A 20,969-nucleotide genomic window follows, 5' to 3' on the forward strand; every position below is an offset into this window, starting at 1 on the left:
AACAGAGAAATGTACAGAATAGGGCTTCCATCCTTTCCACAAATAAGCTACTTGAGTACACACAGATCCAAACTCAAAAACTGGCCACTTTGCTCTATTCCAATCATGCTTCTCCTGAAGTTCTTCAGAAAGACAAACAAGCCAAATAAAGGGTAACAGTATACATTCATGTTTCTTTCTTCTTTACCTTAAGCTTATATAATAACAGTATACATTCATGCTTCTTTCTTCTTTACCTTATAAAGGACTCTCCAAAACTTTTTAGATTAAATGTTAACATCCTTTCTTCAAACTAAACTACGTTATTAGATGTCAGGACAGTGGTTACCCTTGCGCTGTGGGGTAGAGGGGAGGAGGAACAGTGGCTAAACAAAGCACCAGGAGCTTTTGGGCTTCTTTCTGATAATGTTCTATTTCTGGATCTAGATGAGATGAGGGTTACTTGAATGTGACTTCATTATCCTTCATTAAGAATGAAGTTCAATTAAGGGGGGCGCCTGGGTGGCTCAGTCGTTGGACGAATGCCTTCGGCTTGGGTCATGATCCCAGGGTCCTGGGCTCGAGCCCCGTGCCGGGCTCCCTGCTCAGCGGGAAGCCTGCTTCTCCCTCTCCCACTCCCCCTGCTTGTGTTCCTGCCCTTGCTCTCTCTCTCTGTGTCAAATGAATAAAATCTTTAAAAAAAAAAAGTTTAATTAAGGGGCGCCTGGGTGGCTAGTCAGTTAAGCCATCTGCCTTTGGCTCAGGTCATGATCTTGGGATCATGAGATCAAGCCCCGCTTTGGGCTCCCTGCTCAGTGGGGAGTCTGCTTCTCCCTCTCCTTCTTCCCCTCCCCCCGCACTCGTGCTCTCTCTCAAATAAAATCTTTAAAAAAAAGTTTAATTTTAAAAAATGCAAAACAAAAAACCAAAACACTGCTTCTTCAAGATCAATGCAAAATGCTGAATTTTATGAGACAGATGCAAATGAAAAGTATAAGAAAAGTACTCAAAGGAGAGTTTTAAGATATTAATTCTTAGAGCATCCACTTGGGCTGAAGGAAATAAATACTGCCTTTTATTTATACACCATTCATCATTTTCACAACTTTGCATGTTTGATAGAGGTCAGTAAGACAGTTAAGGGCCCTATTATTATCCCTCCTTTACTGACCTAGTCAGTAACATTTATCTCACATTTTTAAGAAATGGCACATTTGGGAATAAAAAGATGAAATCATTTATGTACGAAAATATTTAAATTTTTAATCATTTTAAATGGAAATATGGTGCTTTTTAAAATGTTTATTTATTTTAGTAAAATGGAAGTAAATATTAACTACCTACCATGAGGCATATAGATTATTACACTGCACTCACTACATCCTGCAGCGTCCTCAGGGGGCTGCTATGGACGCAAAGGCTCAGGTGGTCCTTCCCATGCCCCACCCCTCTGGGTCATAGTTCTCACATCCCCACTCTGCCCTGCCCAGTGATGGTAAGGGCTTCAGGGTTAATTGTCCCTACATTAAATGACCCCTGACTGCTAAGTCTCCAGCCTGTTACTTGTTTCTGTGGCAAATGATCTACTTCTACCACCCTATTCCCACTCTTTAATTGTTGGCCTGAACATTCTAAATCCTTCAAATTTTGTAAATTCCTCTGGTGATAACTTAGGAAAGAACTGAAGGCTTTCTAAGGAACCCACGTAATGAAGCTTATGAAGTCAACCGCCTTATTTTGTCGTAAAAGTATGTATTTTTGTGTGGACTATTTCCTTTCTACTTAAAGAGCTATTTTGCTTCTTTCATTGTTCACTGCTTTTACTGAGGTGCTGAACAAAAGAGACAGTCTCGTCCCTAAAGGACCTCGTAGTCTAGTCCTATTTCCAGCCACACAGCTTTTCTAGTTATAGAATCTGGATAATAGAGAAACTGAGGCAAGGATAAAGAGAAGCCACGTTCATTCCTAAAACTCAGTTTAACGCTCCTTCCCTCTTAACACATTTCTCTTAGGACCGTTTCCAGACTGGAGAGCTATTTCATAAGAAGTTACATAACATCACACCTTAGGTCTGAGTACAGAAAGGATATTTGTCTCTCCCTACGTGCAAAGATCTGGGAAAGGAAGAAGAGAAACAGTCAAGTTATAAAGGACAGTAAGACATTTTCCTTCTTTTTGGTTTTAAGTGAACACTAGTAATGGTAGAGTTCACAGCTTGGGAAAATCTATTTTTCCCTTTGAGGGCTCTGTCTGCCTGGGAAGAACCTTGGAAACCAGAGAGGAAGAAGACCCGGAAGCCTGGAGACCCAGAGCCTGGGGAAAACACAGAGGAAGCTGAGTGCTTGGAGGAGGATTTAAAGGAGACAGGAAAAGGAACCTGCCACGCTGTATAGCACATTCTGAGCACGAGGACATCCTGTTCAGGAGTAATATCCATGCGGCATTGGAAGGGTCCCTTGTGTTATTTTGGGGAACCTGAGCATGGGAGTATGCACCTGCTGCGGCCACAGCTTCCTACTCAAGAGGCCGGTCCAATTTTCTTGTGTCCCCAAATAATTCCATACAATAACTACAGACATAAAGAATGAAAGAAAGTGAAATAAAAATAAAAAATTGACCTCCCCCACCTTCATTTTCACTTAGGAGTAGTTGGCTCCCCTCCTTCCCAATGTGTTATTTCTTTAATTTGTGTTATTTTGCTCAGACAGTATCTGTCTACTCTCACAAGATAGAAACTGAAGAGGGTCAACACACAAGCAGCTGTCACAAAGGGCAGGGGAAGTCGGAGCCTCCCCTTCTCACCAACACACATTGGGTAGAAAGGGTAGAAGATTTAATTCAATTTTTAAAAATTCTTTGTCAAGAACAGTATATAGTCGTTCCCGCACTGCAAATCATGTGCTGTGTGTGGAGGGCGGGGATCTTTCAATTATGCAGGGAGCAGAAAGGCTAAGTATCAGTTAAGCTGAAATTTCTACCAAGTTAAAACTTCTTCTCAATTGGAGTGGCAATGGTTATCAGAATCCCGTAAGGAGATTTTTATGAAATATGCATGCCCAACCATGCTGGGGTGAGAAAAGAACCAGTATTATGCTTACTCTGAAATTTCTCCTCAGGGAATTCCGAGAAGCTTCTACCTGCTGTGAAAATTACTGAGTTAAAAAAAAATATATGCCAAATTCCCAAAGCCAACCTAGTTAATAAAAAAGATCTAAAAATTTAACCTAAAGAATAACAGAATGATTAAATGAAAATTAATTTAAATAAAAATGCTGTTCCCTAGTATACAAGCAATTACCCTAGAGAAAAGACATGCTACCCTGGTTCTGTTTCATCTGATCTGGGCCTTGGGGTTCTTGCGGCACTCCGCCTGTCACAGCCTAAGTACTCCCCCTAAACACACCACATTCTGCAGCACTGGCCGAAAGGAACTGATGAGGGGTGCAGGTGGGGGGTGGGGAGTGAGCATTAAAAGCAAAAAAATACATTCTTTAAAAATTCTTACTTCAGGAAGAGTAACTAAATTCACAAATGTGAAGGTGAATGCTGAAGATTAGCAATTAACTGAAAGAGTATTCTGTATATCTACACATAAACACAACATTTCTATTTCACTTTTTAGTGCACGTAACAGAAAGATCAGGTGAGTTGTTAAAACTGCAGTGTTACTTAGGAAACTGGGCAGATCACTATGTCCCTGGGGCAGGAATGTACTTCTGGGGGAAAAAAAATTACTTTGAGAAATACATGCATGTTTAATAGAACCAATGTTGGCAAAAAATAACTGAAGTGGCTGCTTTAGATTTAGAACAAAGATGTTTAGAATCACTCCTAAGGAGTGGAAACAGTCTTTACCTGCCAATGGCAAGCCAATTTAAGGAATAGTTCACCTTCAAAAACTTACTCATTTTAAAAACCCATTGAAAAGTTCACTTTTTTAATATGGGAAATAAAAATAAAATCTATTGTGAGAAGGTACTTGTTTGTTGTATTTTTTCTTAAGCACATACAAACAAGTAATACCAGGAAAAAAAATTATTGATTTTTCTAAGGACCAAAGGTCATACATATCATATATTCCAATTATTCTCCTTAATTACGAATCTATTCCCCTCAATTATTGCTAACACAAATTTCTGGAAGCCTACCCTGAGTAAAGCACTCTGCTGGATGTGGAAAGGGTACACAAAAGATGACTAAGCCGAGGGCCCGTCCCCCGGAGCTCACAACACAGTGAAGAAGGCCGATGTGTAAAGAACGAACAGATACAAGACACTGAGCTGTAATCAAAGAACAAAGTGCTAAGGTAAAAATGAATGAAAACAGGATTAAATCTTGGGAAGTAGAGAGGCCCCCTCCTCACAGGTGATTTTCTCTTCGGGGTTAACAGACATTTATGAAACACCCAGTAGGGGAATTATTTTCTCAGCTTTGCACACAGAGGAAAAGGGTCCAGGCCTGACACGAGCTGCAGCGAACGACAGAAAACCACTTCACAGTCAGAGGACAGGAGGAGGCTTATCTGACCGGAAGGGATCGCAGCAATTCCAACAGTGTTTTCACTCAAACCTAACCCTCAGCGGTCGGTGACAAACAGCTCACCAGCACCTGAAAATTCTCGGCACTCTCCTTCCCTTGGCTGGGCCGAGGTTGACAGATCATGGAGTGGTTTCGTGTCACCCGCAGGAGCACAAAAGTTCTTCATCGACTGGAAAGCTGGGTCTGTACAGTGGCCGGAGAGGAAAATGCTTTCATCACTCTGCTTAGTGCAGTAAGATGCCAGCCAGCTGAGAGGTGCTGTCAACAAGACCATCCAGGGCAGGACAAAAGACTCAAGAGCTGTGCACTTCTCTGGAAAGGAAGTTCCAGTAGGACTGGGCAGCTTTATGGACAATATCCCAGCAGAAACATTTCCTCACACATGGCCAAAACTAAGGAGCTACAGAGGGGGGCAGGGCTGCTGTGCATCAGAGTAGCCCCAGCAGGTACAGGACTAATAACAGGTTCTTTCCCCTAAGCCCTGAGGTGAAACCCGAGGCTGTTTACTATGGCTCCAAAGGTCAAAATTAATAGGGCAAAGTTAGTCTTCTTTTCGCTCTTTGAAACTCCTTGTCAAGTGGCACAACCAGCTGGGCACACAACTCTGATATGCAGATCATAACGTTTGTGAACAGATAAAATGAATTACAATGAGCACAGCCTATCATATTTCAACTCTCTGATGGGCAGGAAGGTCTCTCTTTTTTACCCAAACACTGTCCAAACGCCTCCTCTTATAGTCCATTTGAGGCTATTTAAGCACCTCAAGAATCTATACAACATCTCATTAGCAAATGACTCTGGAAGCCAACTTGAAGTTTATAAAACTGCAACTATCCTAAGGACAAGGTAGGGGTAGTGGGAATGTAACAAAAATAATCATATTAGCTTCCAGCATGCTAAGTAGTCAAATACATGATTTCATTTTGATCCCCACTAGCCCACTAAAAATGAGTATTTCCATTTTAAAGATAAGAAAATCGAGGTATAGGGATGTTAAGTCATTTGCCCAGATAAAGCCAAGATTCTTACTGGGGACTGCCTCACACTAATACCCACTAACGTGAGATTAAAAACTTAAAGAAGGAATAAACGGAAGTGGTGATACACCACCATATCACCACCCACGAGAGAGGAAAGGTAAGGAAAGTTGGAGAAAACTCAAAACTGCCACGAGACACTCAAAAACCACAACTGGTGACTTGTGCATCATACAGAGAGATGTAGCGTTTGATAAGTTCTAGTAATGGTTTTCTACAGCAATCATGGTAAGAAAAGCTATCCTTCACAATCAATAAATCTCTCATTTTGGGAAAAGCTGCCTCCAGCACTAGCTCTTATTACCATTCTAGAACTGTGTCCTTGAGAGCAATACACTGCCGCTACCCAAACACCAATCACACCACCTGCTGCTTGAGCAGCAGCAATTCCTAAGGCCAATAACAAGTATTACTACTTTAATACAACATCCCAATACCAGCAACCAAAACAACCAAACCAAAACAGCTGGTTTACGAAGTTCATCCATGCACCCTGACAACTATCCAAACACCTACCCAGCAAGTCCGCCCATCAATCACTATGTGCCGGGCACTGTGCTAGACACTGACATTCTCTTCTTCACTTCAGAAGTCCTCCAAACTGAAGTCCACCATTCCACGTCCCATAAGAACTCATGCACCCAATACCAAATCACAGAGCTCATGCTGATTACAAAACGGGATTTCCTATTAAGAAAATTACAAAGCACCAGCCATAAAATTATATGCATTTAGGGCAACAGTTCGTAACCCTGGCTGCGTATTAGAGTCACTTAAAAATCATGCCAATGCTTGGGCCTCATCCCAGATCAGTTAAGTCAGAATCTTTGGGGTGGGGCTCAGCATGGCTATATTTTTATACCTTCTCAGGTGATTCAAAAGTGCAGTGAGAGTTGAAAACCACCAAATTTAAGTATTTCTAGGGTGGCAGTTCTGAAAACCTCACAACCCACAAATCTATTAGGTGGTACAAAGACCACAAAGACTCCCTCGCCCATCCATTGCACCTGCCATCTGGGGCTGTATTAAAATGATACATCAATAAAGTGTTTTCTTAAAATCATGGTCCCATCATTTCCTTGTTTATAGCAATTAAACACTAAACATGAGAGTCCCTGAGGTCACTCATGCCCTCCCCCCCCCCCCCCCCCCCCGCCGTGAGCCCCAGGCCTCACTGTGAGAACCAGAGCTGACTGGCTCCAGCAGTGAAGAGGGTGGCTGAGGGGTCCTCAGTCTCCTGCAGTTGAGTGTTCCAGTGAGCGGAACAGGGATGTCCAGGCAGGAAGCAGCCTCAGCTCAGTAACCCGACAAGAGGAAACCTTCACAGTTCAGGCATGATTATCAAACTCTTTGTGCTCTTAAAGGAGAGTAATTATAGGCATGTGAAAAAAGGGAAGCACTCCCTGAGGAACTCTTCCTCACATGCTTCCCAAGAGGCACCAGGGCCATTAAAAATTCCATGATGAAGAGGAAAAACAGCCTGGGAACAGCCAGGAGGCAATACAGCAAATTAATACACCAGCCCTCCTCGGGGAAAGCTGTGATAAAACAGGAAACACTTCTCTCTTCGCAAAATAAAATTATACCACTAATGATAACATAGTCACCACACACACACACACACCGTTCTAATGATAGGTGTGAAATTCCCAAGGCTGCCCAGACGCTTTGAAAGAAATCTTTTCCTACTACAAATAAAATGGAACAAGAAAAAGATAAAATTTCCATTCGAAACAGTTTTTAATACAGTCATTCACCTGCCTTTTCCCTGCCACCATGGCTCTTTAACATTCCTTGCTAGACACCAGGCTTTGTTAAACGGTGTCCACTCTGCAAAGCCAACCATCCAGCTCCGAAGCCCATCTTATCCTTCAGCCACACCCAAGCTAAATGGCTCCTTCTCAACTGACCCCTTGCTGGGCAGGGACCACCCTCCTCCCCAACTTCAAAGCAGTGAGAGGATGCCCTGAGGGCTCAGGGTTTCATCACCCACATTTTCTAAAAATTGCTTAGAGGTTGCTTCGGCAGACCATTTCCCACAGAGCCATGGCTGCCAAACTTTACTGACTGCTCCCTCATGAGTAAAACATTTGCACAAACACCCTTTATGTATGTAATACATATACATAAAACAAAAATATGTGCTACTGGATGTCTCTATGTACAATTTAAAACAAAAAACCATTTTTTAAGGATCAGATAAACTGAAATTTAAAAAATGGCTTCCCCAGGGCGCCTGGGTGGCTCAGTCGGTTAAGCGGCTGCCTTCAGCTCAGGTCATGATCCCAGGGTCCTGGGATCGAGGCCCCTGTCAGGCTCCCTGCTCCACGGAGAGCCTGCTTCTCCCTCTCCCTCTGCCTGCCACTCTGCCTATCCGTGCTTTCTCTCTAGGTCTCTATCAAATAAATAAATAAATAAAATAAAATAAAATAAAATAAAATAAAATAAAATCTTAAAAAAAGTCTTCCCCTACCCCCAAAGAATGCAACCCACTCTGTATCCACTGCCCTGGGAATGACATCAAGAAGGACAAAGATGAGCTAGAATTGTCCACATTCTCTCACCTTGTTTGTAGCAGTGGGCTAAAGCAATAAGCAGTATTTCCCTAGAGCTGACTGCACTGGAAGCACAGCCTAGACTTCCTCACATTTCCAAGTCTGACCACAAGCACTGCTGGCAGGAGAACGAAGACAATGACATGGACAGTAAGATACGTAACGAAACAAAAGCTGACGCCCACTCCAGGCAGCATGAGGCTTTAGAAGCAAGAGGAAACCTGATAAAAGCATGGATACTGATCTCAAAACAGTAAGGCACAGCTTTAGGTAACAGAAGTAAAGGGAGGAGGGCAAAGAATCCATTTTCTGCATCTGAGAGGATATGGGGCTATTCATATAATCTTCCCAAAGAGTATACACAGCCATTATTTCATGTGGGATTAAGACAAAAAGCTGGAGGACCGCTTTCCTATGCATTGAAATCTTGGGTCTTTCAAGACAGCTTGAGGATCACCACCTCTAAGAAAATTGAAGCCTCCCTTCTGGGCTCTGTATCATTCTGGTGTACATTTTTACACACCTGTCACTTCACACTGTACTGCTGATTTCCACGCCTGGCTTTCTCAAGAGAATGGAGGCTCCTGAGGGTAGTAGCTGAACAAAGAGCCTAGTGCACAGTATGGAGTCAGCAAGTGCTGAGTGAGTGAACGAGGAACAAACAGCACACTACTGAAGAGAAGGCCTTATGGAAGTAATTTATTACTTTATTACTACTTGTCCAGTAGAAGGTTTGGCAGTTGGCAATAGGTTATGGGACAGAATTTATCATTACAGCCCATAGTGGAAGTTCTCATTGGATCTGTGAAAGGATAATTTCCTGTGCTTGCACACCAATTTATGAACATATCCACTTAAGAATGAATTAACAAAAGGAAAAAAAAAAAAAAACCCCACCACATCAGAACCTTGGAAAGAAATCCTTTGTGCCACTAGAAATAATAAAAGTTCTATGGTTCAGCCTATCAGCTCCTCTTTTGTGCACAATAACCCTGCTAGGGGATGCTACCAGTAACACCATGTTTACTTCCCATGTCATCTAACTCCAGAGGATTTCTACTGAAAAATGCAGGATTCATTCTGCCACACTGGCAAAGGATTCATTCTAACAAATACATACCGAATGTCTAGTAAGTGCCAGACACTATGTTAGGTGCTGGGGATATTATCAGGGAACAAGACTAAACAAAGTCCCCACACTATGAAGCTTATATCCTAGTGAGACAGGAGAAAAAAGTTGTGGGGGGGGAACCCAACAAGCAAATTCATTATAGACTGTGATAAAGCTTTAGCGGAAAGAAATCGATGAGCAGAGAGCAGTGGAGGTGGCCCCTTTAGATAGGATGGTCTGAGAGGTCCTCTCTGAGTTGAGATGAGAAGTAGCCAACCGTGAGAAGAGGCTTAGCATGGGACTCCAGACAAAGGGAACAAGTGTGAAGGTTCAGGGGCAGAAAAGGTTGCTATTTTTGATGAACAAAATGGAGCTGAGCTCCCTGGCACAGCTGGACCTCTACCCTAGTGAAGAGAAAGAAGTATAGGAAAGGAGGCTGGACATGCAGGCAGAAGGCAAATTACACAGAATTTTGCAGGTCAAGACAAGGACCATTAGTAATGTTCTTTGAAGATGGGGCTTTTAGCCGAAGAAATAGGAAATACAAGTCAGAAGACATAGGGACGCTTGGGTGGCTCAGCTGGTTAAGCATCTGACTCTTGATTTCAGCTCAGGTCTTGATCTCAGGGTTGTGAATTCAAGCCCCATGTTGTTAAAAAAACAAAAGAAGAATCCATGTTCTAATACAAGTCAGAAGACTTAGGTCACAATTGAGACTTAAATCACATACTAGCCATGTGATCATAGGAAAGATACTTCAACACTGCCTTGGTTTCTGTATCTGTAAAACATCTACTAGTCTCTAAAGGTTGTTGAAAGATCAAATTGGATATTATATACAAATATACTTTATAACTTGAAGAGTGTTATAAAGGAAGGGTACTGTCTGGAAGAAAACCGTCACCAGAAGACAATTACCTGGCAGAGCAGTGTGCTGGTGAACATCTTCGGTGAGAGGCGTCAGTGAGAACATCCAAGGAGTAAAGGGGAGACAGAGGATTAAACTGCAGGAATAAATGAGATTATTTTAGAAAAGCTTATATGAAAAAGACCTGATCCTAAAGAGTGGCCTGCTGTTTGATTACTTTGCCCCTTTGACCGTTTGACTTTTACCATACTGCAGATACCATTCGGTAAAGTTGCAACCATGAATATAGCATACTCATCCCGCACACCTCAAAAAAGACTATTCCTTGGTAAGTAACAATTTTTCAAAAACTTCTAATACATGACAATTACTTAAATGGCAGAAGATAGTACTTTCTATTTGACAAAACAGGAACTTACGCTATTATTAGTCCTTGTTCCTAAGAAAACTAGCATGAAATGACCTTTTATTTCCTTATCCTGGTCAATGTTTCCAGTAAATAACTGGTTAACACATACTAGCAGCCATTGTTAGTAGAAACAGAACTAGATTAAGAATACCTAACATTTAATTCCAGCCTACCCCTGAGTTGCCATACATTAAAAACTACATACTTCCTTTGAACTTTACTATCCTCATCTGTATAATGGACGTACTGTTTATCTTACCTATTTTACAGGATTGCTGTGGGGACTAAATTAAATACTGCTTTCAGTTTGTAATTCTAATTTCTCTTCTGTAAAACTTCTATTTATCTCAAAAGGTGGTTGTGAGGATCAAACTCGGATACAATTATCAAAAAAATACCTTATTTTCTGTTTTCTAGCTTTCTGTGGACTTCTCCCAGAATAAATAATCCTTCCCCCAAATTTCAGTACTAAATATATCTTAAGACCAGAACTCTAAATGATAATTTCAAAAGAACTTACAAAGAAGTCTGACTCTGGGCAAATCGTTGAACTCTCATTTGTAAGTAACAGATCTGGACTAGATGATCACCGTAGGCCCTCTTCTGTCTTTCGATCCTCTGATGCAAACATGATCAGTACTCTGGTTTCCTGTCTCTCACATACCACCTTAATGACTTTGTATCTGCTCACCACCTGCACTATATTTACTCAGTATTTTTCTTTATACCAATTATTTTTACTCAACCTTGTCCTTACTATTTCTATGAAACAACAAGATTGATAGAATGATTATATTTTTTTCTAATACAAATTATAACTTAAAGTAACAATCATATGTCCACACACCATCTAAAATCATCTCCTAAGTACACACCAGTTAGGTGTACCACTGCTCTAGCTCATTTTGAAGTAGTAACTTCAAAAGGAAGGGTCCAAGTCTAAACTGTACGTCAATTTAGTAAGTCCTAAGGAGTCAAAACACAAAATAAAAACTGCTGAGCAACAGGACGCCTGAGATTTCTACCTACCAGTCTTCACCTATCTTATACCTAATCGAGATAAAGCAACCTCTATCCCCACAAAAATCAAAAGCTGCAAACATTAAAGGAACATACTGATAGCCACCGTCAGTAATTTTTAAATTATGACCCCTATAAAGGCCTAGATTTGCCAAGGGCCCTCTCCAGGGGCAGCCAGGGAAGAGACTAAGAGACTAAGCGGGCAAGGCTCTAAGGCCTTGACCCCACTTCACTCCCAGCAGCCCTCCCTCCTCCTGTTTCTTATGTTCAGGTCTCACCACTGTACTTCTCAGTGTAGGATGCTGGTGCTAAACTGAACCATAAACCAACGAAGTTCATTCTGATTTCTTACTGCGAAGTTCAAAACTAAAATAAAAATAGGATCCCTATGAAATATGCATTACAAGTAATAAAGAGAAAAAAAAAACACAGTTGAACCTAAAAAAGGGAATTAGCTATAGTTCTTATCAATCAATATCAGATAATCTTAGACAACAGTCCTCTAAAAAAAAAACCGTAACATAGGACCTTACCTCATGGGCACAAGCAGAAATGTGAGGAAAATCAGAAGCCAATGCTTTATTCTTTCTAAAGAAAAGGAAATCAAATGATAAAATAAAGATGACAAAGAAAAGCGATCTTACCTGATTTCGTTCTCTTTTCCCAGCTGATGGTAACCAGAAACTAAAGAGAGGGAGAGAACAACAGAAAGAAAATAAAAGCAGCAACTGGAAATTACAGAGGAGGAGCAGAAAAAAAGATGCTGGGGTAACGAAGAACGAACTGGGGAAAAGAAGGAACTGAAGGAGGAAAGGAGAGGGATGGTAAATGTATACAAACGTTTTTTGTGAAAAATAACTCTCCAAAGGAAAAAGCCTTATAATGAAATGTAAAACACTGGACTCTCTAAAAACAAACCCACCAACATACTCTCACCTGTGTAGTGACAACAGGATCCCCAAATTCAACAAGAACACAAAACATACTCACAAATGACAAACTTGACCAGGCTAATGAGTATAGTATCAGAACTAGATATTAACCATGAAGTACACAGGGGACATCAAATAGCCAATCATGTTAGGGGACAAGGCTCTCACAAGAAAGGGGGGATACTTTTCCTATAACACAGACTCTCCAGTTGTATGTCCACAGTAGTGAAGACAAAAAGATATTTCTCTAGATAGAGGTCTAAAAATGGGAAAAGCAGCCTAGAGGAGAATACAGAGGCATTCTGAACAAAAAAAATTTTAAGAGACAGAAAAATTAGCTTAAAATATAACATTCTGTAAAGGAAGAAGTAAAACTATCAGTTTGCAGATGACATGATGCCATACATAGAAAACCCTAAGGACTCCATCAAAAAACTGTTAGAACTGATAAATGAATTCAGCAAAGCTGCAGGATACAAAATCAACGTACAGAATCTGTTGTGTTTCTCTACACTAATAATGAACTATCAGAAAGAGAAATGAGAAAATAGTCCCATTTACAATTATATTAAAAAGAATAAAATACCCAGGAATAAATTTAACTGAGGAGGTGAAAGACCTGAACACTGAAAACTACAAGACACTGATGAAAGAAACTGAAGACACAAATAAACGAAAAAATATTCTGTGCTCATGGACTGGAAGAATTAACACTGTTAAACTGTCCATACTACCCAAAGCAACCTACAGATTCAAGTCCCAATGGCATACTTCACAGGGCTAGAACAAATAATTCTAAAAATTTGTATGGAACCAAAAAAGACCCCGCATACCCACAGCAGTCTTGAGAAAGAACAAAGCTGGAGGTATCATGCTCCCTGGTTTCCAATTATATTACAAAGCTATAGTAACCAAAATACTAAGGTATGGGCATAAAAACAGACACATAGATTAATGGAACAGAAGAGAGAGCCTAGAAATAAACCCATGCAAACATGGTCAATTAATTTACAACAAAAGAGGCCAGAATATATAATGGGGAAAAGACAGACTCTTCAATAAGTGATATTGGGAAAACTGAACAGTCACACACAAACGAAGTAAACTAGATCATATCATACCATACACAAAAATTAATTCAAAATAAATAGATTAAGGACTTGAATGTAGAACTTGAAAGCATAAAATTCCTAGAAGAACACATAGGTGGTAAGCTCCTTGCCATGGGTCTCTTTTGATATTTTTTTGGGGGGGGGTGTCTGATTCCAAAGGCAAGGGAAACAAAAACAAAAATAAATGGGACATCAGACTAAAAAGCTTCTGTGCAGCAAAGGAAATTATCAATAAAACAAAAAGGTAACCTACTGAATGGGAGAAGATATTGCAATTCATGTATCAGATAAAGGATTAACATCCAAAATATATAAAGAACTCACATAACTCAACAACAAAAAACCCCAAACAATTCAATTAAAATATGGGCAGAGGGCGTGAAGGACATTTCCCCAAAGACACACAGGCCCACAGGCACATGAAAAGATGCGCAATATCACTAATTTCAGAGAAATGAAAATCAAAACCACAATGAGATATCACCTCACACCTGTTAGAATGGCTATTATCAACAAAACAAGAAATAACAAGTGTTGTTGAGGATGTGAAGAAAAATGAATCTTAGTACACTGTTGGTGGGAATGTAAACTGGTGCAGCCACTGTGGAAAACAGTATGGAGATTCCTCAAAAAATTAAAAATAGATGTATCATATGATCCAGCTATTCCACTTCTGCATATTTATCCAACGAATATGAAAACATAACTTGAAAAGATATATACACCTCTATGTTCACTGAAGCATTATTTGCAATGGCCAAGATATGGAAACAACCTAAGTGTTCATCAACGGATAAAGAACATGTGGTGTATACAAAAATATACATACACACAATGGAATACTACTCCGTCATAAAAGAGAAGGAAATCTTGCCATTTGTGACAACATGGACAAACCCTGAGGGATTAGGTTAAATGAATAAATCAGAGAAAGAAGACAAATACTGTATGATATCATTTATATGTGGAAGCTAAAAACAAAACAAATGAAAGAATAAAACAAAACAAAACAAACTCATAGATACAAGGAATGGATTGGTGGTTCCCAGAGGAGAAGGGGGTTGAGGGGTGGGTGAAAGGGCTCCATTTCAAGCTGATGTATGGCACCTAGATTTATGGTGATCACTTTGTAGTGGACACAAATACTGAATTACAATGTTGTACACCTGAAACTTATGTAATGTTATACATCAATCCCAATCAATATAAATAAATAAATAGTAACATCCTAATTGGAGGCTACTTTTATAAAGCATCCATACATATAAACAGCAAAGAAATAAAAATTAGTCTAGAAAGGAAAAAAAATCACTCTCATGAGATTAAAGCATTAGCCATGTTAACTGTTGTAAAGTACAAATCTCTAAGATCTCATTCAGCTCAGATTTCTAGGTTCCTTCGTAAAACTTCCCTCTGCTTCCTACTCCAAGGAATGGGCTAGGATAATGAGTAAATATATAAGCACTTACTCCTTCTGCCGAGGGTCACTAATGATGTGGCCTATTCTCTCAGTACTTATGCTGGTCTCCTGCGAAGGCAAGGAAGACAAGAGTGTCATCTAACCACAGAAACAAATAAAGTATGATCTGTCATCAAGTTCACACTTTCCCGTAACTGTGCCAGCAACCTCAAAGGCACATGTCAAATGTCAATCTTAAAATCCAACAGCAAGTTTATTTCTTTTTATGGGAATCTATCTTAAAAGTGTTATGTTATTCTAGACTTATTTTTCTCTAGTGTTCCAAAAAAGTCATTACAAACCTTGTTTACTATAGATAGCATTTTAATAGTGAGTTATTAAAGTATATAGAACTTAACAGGCTGCACACCAACCTCCCCAGATCATACAATTACAGCCCCAATAGCCTTCATAATGGGAAATTTACCCAGTCCTCACTGGTAACACCTAATATCTGCTGACTAAAGGTACACATATTAAAGGAATTTATAACTTAAAAAAACTGTTACCCTGTCTTATCTCTTAAGCATCATCTCTTAAAGTAAAGCAGAAGTTTGTACAAATTGGTTCTTAAATTTAGGGTTGCTAAGACTGTAATATGAAATCTTACCCATAACACCACAAGCAATTCAGAAACTAATCATCTCCAAAAAAACTGAAAAATGGCACAAGGCACTCACCCTTTATTTAACTTGAGTACATTTACAATGAATGTCTATCACAGTACCTGGGGAAGCGCACCAATGGTACATGAATAAGAGTTACGCACATCAGAGTAAATGTTAAAATGAGAGCGCATAAGTCATGGGCATGAATGTCAAGAACGTGAAGCCTGTTACTCAAACACATTTGTTACTGGGCAAATATTATGATCGGTATTCATTTATGTGTGTGGATTAGCCTAAAATATTAGGGTACAACTGACTATAGAAAAATTAATTTGAGGTCAGATTCTGGGCGGGAGTGGTGCTAAATGAAAAGGTTTCACATACTGTATTCTTCACATTCTTCATCCATTACACACATGCCTCCTGGTCACAGACACAGCCATAATAGTGGGGCCAAGGGAAAGGACGGGTGAAAAATGAGCTATTTGTTACTGCAGAAAAATTATTAACTTAAAGGGCCGTAATGTTTAAATTTACAGTTTATTACTGTGTAAATTACAAGCAGTACTTTGCGTAATTAGCAGTTCGTTGGCAGGGAGCTGTGAATGAAACTCATTATTTATGATTACAATTTAGAAAAAGAGAAGAGAGGTGGGGGAAGGGAAAGAAGGGGGGCAGAACATTGACCTCTGCTACAAATGACAAATATCCCTTTAAGGTGATGAAGATGAATTAAACAAGTAAATATTATCCTATTCATTTGAAATTCTTAGAGGCACATCCAACAGGCCCTAGAGTTTCGTTCCAGGCAAGCTAAAGGGAGCCTTCAAGACGAACTGATTTACTTCCATGGAAGTAGAAGGCTCTTATTTTACAGGAGCTGAAACAAAGTAAGGTAGATAGTAGGTAGAACATTATCTTTCAAGTCTAACTGACAAAGAGAAAAAGTAAAACCATCTCTCTGTTCCCTATTCCCAACCTCCTGCCTCCCTCCACCTTACATATTCCTACCCTATTAGCTGTCCTGTTAACTAAGAATAAACTCCCAAAACAGTGAAAGCAGCATTTTAATGTCTGTGAAATCAATGAGGCAAAAGAAAAAGGTATCATTCTTCCAATATCAAATGTCTTTCTAATTAAGAGACTTGAAATTGAATTTAAAGATTAAAAATATCTGAGTTCATCTGGAAATAAATAGCTTCATTTCTTTTACATAGCTAAAATTTCAGAAAAAGGTTCCTTATTTCAACTACAAAACAGTAGCCCTTTGAGGGTAGCCAGGCTGTGGCTGTGATCCCTACGTACCTGGCCTGGCACAGAGCCTGACACAGAGTAGGCATTCTAAATGTTTATGCAGCGACCGCATTAATGCTCTGAAATTGCCCTTTGCCCACCACCATCCTCTCTAACTAGGTATGAGCCCCATTCTTAACCTACCTTCTATCTCAAGCTAGAGTAAAAAATTAGTTAAATTTTTAGGGGCACCTGGGTGATTCAGTTAAGTGTCTGCCTTCAGCTCAAGTCATGATCCCAGAATCCTGGGATTAAGTGGTTCCCTGCTCAGGAGGAGTCTGCTCATCCCTCTCCCTTTACCCCTCCCCCCCACTTGTGCTCTCTCTCAAATTAATAAATAATCTTCAAAAAAATTAATAATTTTAAAAGATAAAAGAGAAGTACAGCTGGGTTCAACCCTCTCTTCTGCGACTTCTATCTGGGTAATATCAGACATTACCTAGCTTCTTTGAACCCAAGTTTTCCTCATCTGCTAAGTGGGAGTATCACCTGTTCTATAAGGCTGTTAGGAGGATTAAATGAACTGAGTGCCCAGTACAGTCCCTGACAAAGGCAGAACTGAATAAATGGTAGAGAGTCCTCCCATGTGGCCAAGGAGAAGCTTTTGAAATCTGGTAACAGGTTTTCTTTCCAGTTTTTTACTTTTTAATGAATTCTAGAATAAAAGACCAAAGTGAGGACAGAAGAAGCATTCATGAATTCAAGAGTTATAAAGAAGCCAAGAGTATTTTAATTTCTACAATAATAATATAAGGTTAATCAAAAGAATAGAAGAGACAAGAGCAGGCCTGTAGATTTATAGACAAACTGTCGTAACAGTATTTGCTTTGTCAAAACTTATGTACGAGTTCAGCTTCATCTTTTACATGTGTATCCATTTATAGCCTCCATTAAGGTTCACTCTTATGAACTTGCAAAATATTTCAGTTGGCTTAATTTACTCCAAGGAATTCTGCAGCACCTCTGCTTATCAACAGGGTACACAAATCCCACAGGGATTATTGTCCTGCCAGTCTCCCAGTGAGCCCAGTAGACAGTAAGAGCAGTCACCTTCCCAACAAGCCGTCTTCGGCCCTTTCTGAGGCATCGAGCTGCAGCTCCAGGCAGACGATTCAAGCGGGCATGGTATCCTAAAAAAAAGAAGAGAGTCCTCAGAAATGGAATGCAGAAGATTCATTAGCAATGATAGGCTTCTAGTACACCAAAGGCCTTCCTCCCCAGGATCTTACTAGACTAACTCCCTCTTTTTTTTTTTTTACTTCTTTTTAAATTTTTTATTGTTATGTTAATCACCATATATTACATCATTAGTTTTTGATGTAGTGTTCCATGATTCATTGTTGGTGCATAGACTGACTCTTAAACTAGTATCACTAGTCTTTTTGCCAAGGATTTATTGTTCTGTCTTTGCAGTATGATCTTAAGTGTGTCTTTACCTCTGACCTAGGCATCTTCACCTAGAAAGGAGGGATAATCACTCGCTCAGTCCTATCATCCAGGGCTGATGTGAAGACTCAATGAAATAGCCCAGCGAAGGTACTTTATAAACTGAAAACACTACACAAATAAAAGGCATTATCAACAATTTCTAATTACAAATTAAATGCTAGTTATTATTTCAAAAACATTTAAGTCATTAGAATAATAGTAAAACATTAGAATAATAGTAATAATAGCCTGTATAGTATAGTCCCATTTTTCTAATTGCTGTATGTATTCTATACACAAAAAACACAACTGGAAGAATCCACACCCAAGTGTTAACAATGACACTGTCTCTGGGTATGGAATTACAGGCCATTTTAAATTGTTCTTCCTGTTCTTATTTGTGTGCATTTTAAGTGGTCCGTAAAGAACTTTCAGAAATTGTCGCTGAAATGTTTGAGGCATGTTATTAAGATAGCAAATTTGTGCTTCAGCCAGGCAATAATCTTTACCAAGAGCCAACTGTTTTGAGAAGGACTTTCAATCACCCAAATTTATCATAACAAAATGCTATAGGAGTTTACAGCTCTGGGCACAATTCTGTCCACCAACAGATGCCCAACAAATACTTGATAAATGACTGATTGATTACTGGGCACCCCAGAATCATAAATTTATAGAGCTAAGAGAAACCCCTGAAACAGTTTGCTCAAAGCCGTAATTATTTTAAGTGATGACCCCCATATCCCAAGGAAATGAAGTGACTCTGTCAGTCAGAGCTAGAAGACAGTACCTCAGAGTATTATCACCCCAGTTCCTTCCCCCTGTCCTAGGCTCTTTCCACTCTACCCTGCTATATCATAAGTAAAGGAAAAGCAAAAGGAAAGGATGTATTTGTGTTTAAGTCCACAATAATAGAATAAAATAAAATTATTTAAGGAATTATTTTAAAATCATCCAATTAAAAAAATGTCATTATACCTTGTATGTGAATGTTCTTACTGAAATCTGTTCTCTTCCAAGATCCAATACTTCAGGCTCCCACTGAGCACTCCATAGCCCATCGGTTTCACAGCAGGTAAGCAGCAGTGACACGCTGCTAGGCTTCCTAAATCTGGCACAAATGGCAATAGCAAGCTGAAGGAATGCCCTGCTAATAGATATCCCAAGAGTCTCCATGGGTTGATTTAGGTACGAATGGAGAACCTCAAGCTTTGAGACTCACCCTTGAATCTTCTAGAAAAATCCCTGGACTAGCTTCAAAATTCACATAGTTAATGCATGCTTAGAGGCATGAGTATGCTTGCCATGGGATGATTCTCCCCAAAGAGAACCATAAAAATGTGAAGTGTATTTTGGTCTCCAGAACTTACCTCTTTGAGCTGGTCGAGAAGGTAAAAGGAATGTGGAATCGGAAAGTTTATCCAGTCCAGAATCCATTCTTTCTACTTCAGGGCAATGATCAGGAGCCCACTTCGGCAGAAGATTAGGGACAGTGAATCCTGGGACACATTCTCCCTCATAGAACCAATCACTCTGCTCATCATCCCCTAAAGTAAAAAGATGGTATCGTTAAGTTGGAATTTTAACATGTTCTATGGAAAACCAAACGGGAGGATGATTTCTCAGAGCTATAGATTTGATTATACTTTTTAAATAAAATCAAAGTACAAAAAAATTGTTTTGATCCTTCTTTTTTATCTGTATTATGATGAAAACTAGAGTGTCAAACTAGTTTCACATAAATGTCATACTGTGGTACACTGGACTTTTTTTGAGAGTAAAAAACTAATAAAGCTACCATTTACTAAACCCTTACCACCTATGAGGGTCCATGCTAAAAATCTGTCAGTATACTATCTCTTCTAAACCCTACGCTAATTTCAACTTATAAATGAAGCAATTAAAGCCCAGAGAAGGCAAGATCAAGTTAGTAAATGATGAAGCCAAGGTTTGAACCTAAAGCCTGACTAACTCCAAAGCCTTTAACACAAAAATAAGTTGCCTCTTCTGTACCATTCTGTGGTATAAATGGACTTGGGGGTTTACAGCCCACAAATGTTTCTCAATTCAAAACTAGCTATTCCAGAGGGATGTTATATTTGCATTTCTCATAATAGGTGAATTAAAAATGTATACCTATACCTCAATTCTTCCTTGGTACCCCATTAATGCGACAGAAAAATCATCTTGACACTAGCAATCCAAGCAACCAGGAAAAAACTAACCACAGGGACAAGCAATATAATCCCCCACGGCTTGTCATAAAGTTACACCATTTGCCCAAGGCCAGATTCTTCATCAGTGACAAAGTCAAGACTAGACACATATAGCCAGACTCTTGGCTCAAACCTCTTTCTACTGGCTAGGATGACAGCATCTCAGTTTGCAAGAGAACTTGTTCCTACCCACAAAAAGTAGTACGACAGACAACTTTAGGTCTGCCACTCCATACTCCTTTCAAAATAGCAAGGATGAAGGGAATTACTACAAGAACATCTAAAGAATTCATGGTGTATTCATTCTCTAATATATGCCGGATCCCAAGGAAAACTGCTCAGGCCATGTTAAGCACATGAAGTATCAGATTCATGGGCCACTGACATGGGCCAGGATAAT

At 39.6% G+C, this 20,969-nt stretch overlaps 1 protein-coding gene across 11 annotated transcripts in view; it reads right to left on the bottom strand.

The window, feature by feature from the left end:
* The window catches only part of GPATCH2L (G-patch domain containing 2 like), a 122,701-nt gene that overhangs the window by 14,705 nt on the left and 87,027 nt on the right, over window positions 1–20,969 (bottom strand). For 5 of the 11 annotated variants that reach the window (XM_027568997.2, XM_027568993.2, XM_027568995.2 and 2 more), the window contains 5 exons: window positions 19,724–19,900; window positions 17,976–18,055; window positions 15,035–15,093; window positions 12,055–12,205; window positions 10,143–10,228 (listed from right to left, as the gene is read on the bottom strand). In XM_027568997.2, the coding sequence (XP_027424798.1) occupies window positions 10,143–10,228; window positions 12,055–12,205; window positions 15,035–15,093; window positions 17,976–18,055; window positions 19,724–19,900 (553 nt within the window). Of the gene's footprint in view, window positions 1–10,142; window positions 10,229–12,054; window positions 12,206–15,034; window positions 15,094–17,975; window positions 18,056–18,361; window positions 18,483–19,331; window positions 19,465–19,723; window positions 19,901–20,969 lie in introns of those variants that run through there. The other 6 variants (XM_027568999.2, XM_027568998.2, XM_027569000.2 and 3 more) reach the window with 4 other exon arrangements.

This window comes from Zalophus californianus, chromosome 6, assembly GCF_009762305.2.
Source record: "Zalophus californianus isolate mZalCal1 chromosome 6, mZalCal1.pri.v2, whole genome shotgun sequence".
In the NCBI taxonomy this organism is placed as follows: Eukaryota; Metazoa; Chordata; class Mammalia; order Carnivora; family Otariidae; genus Zalophus; species Zalophus californianus.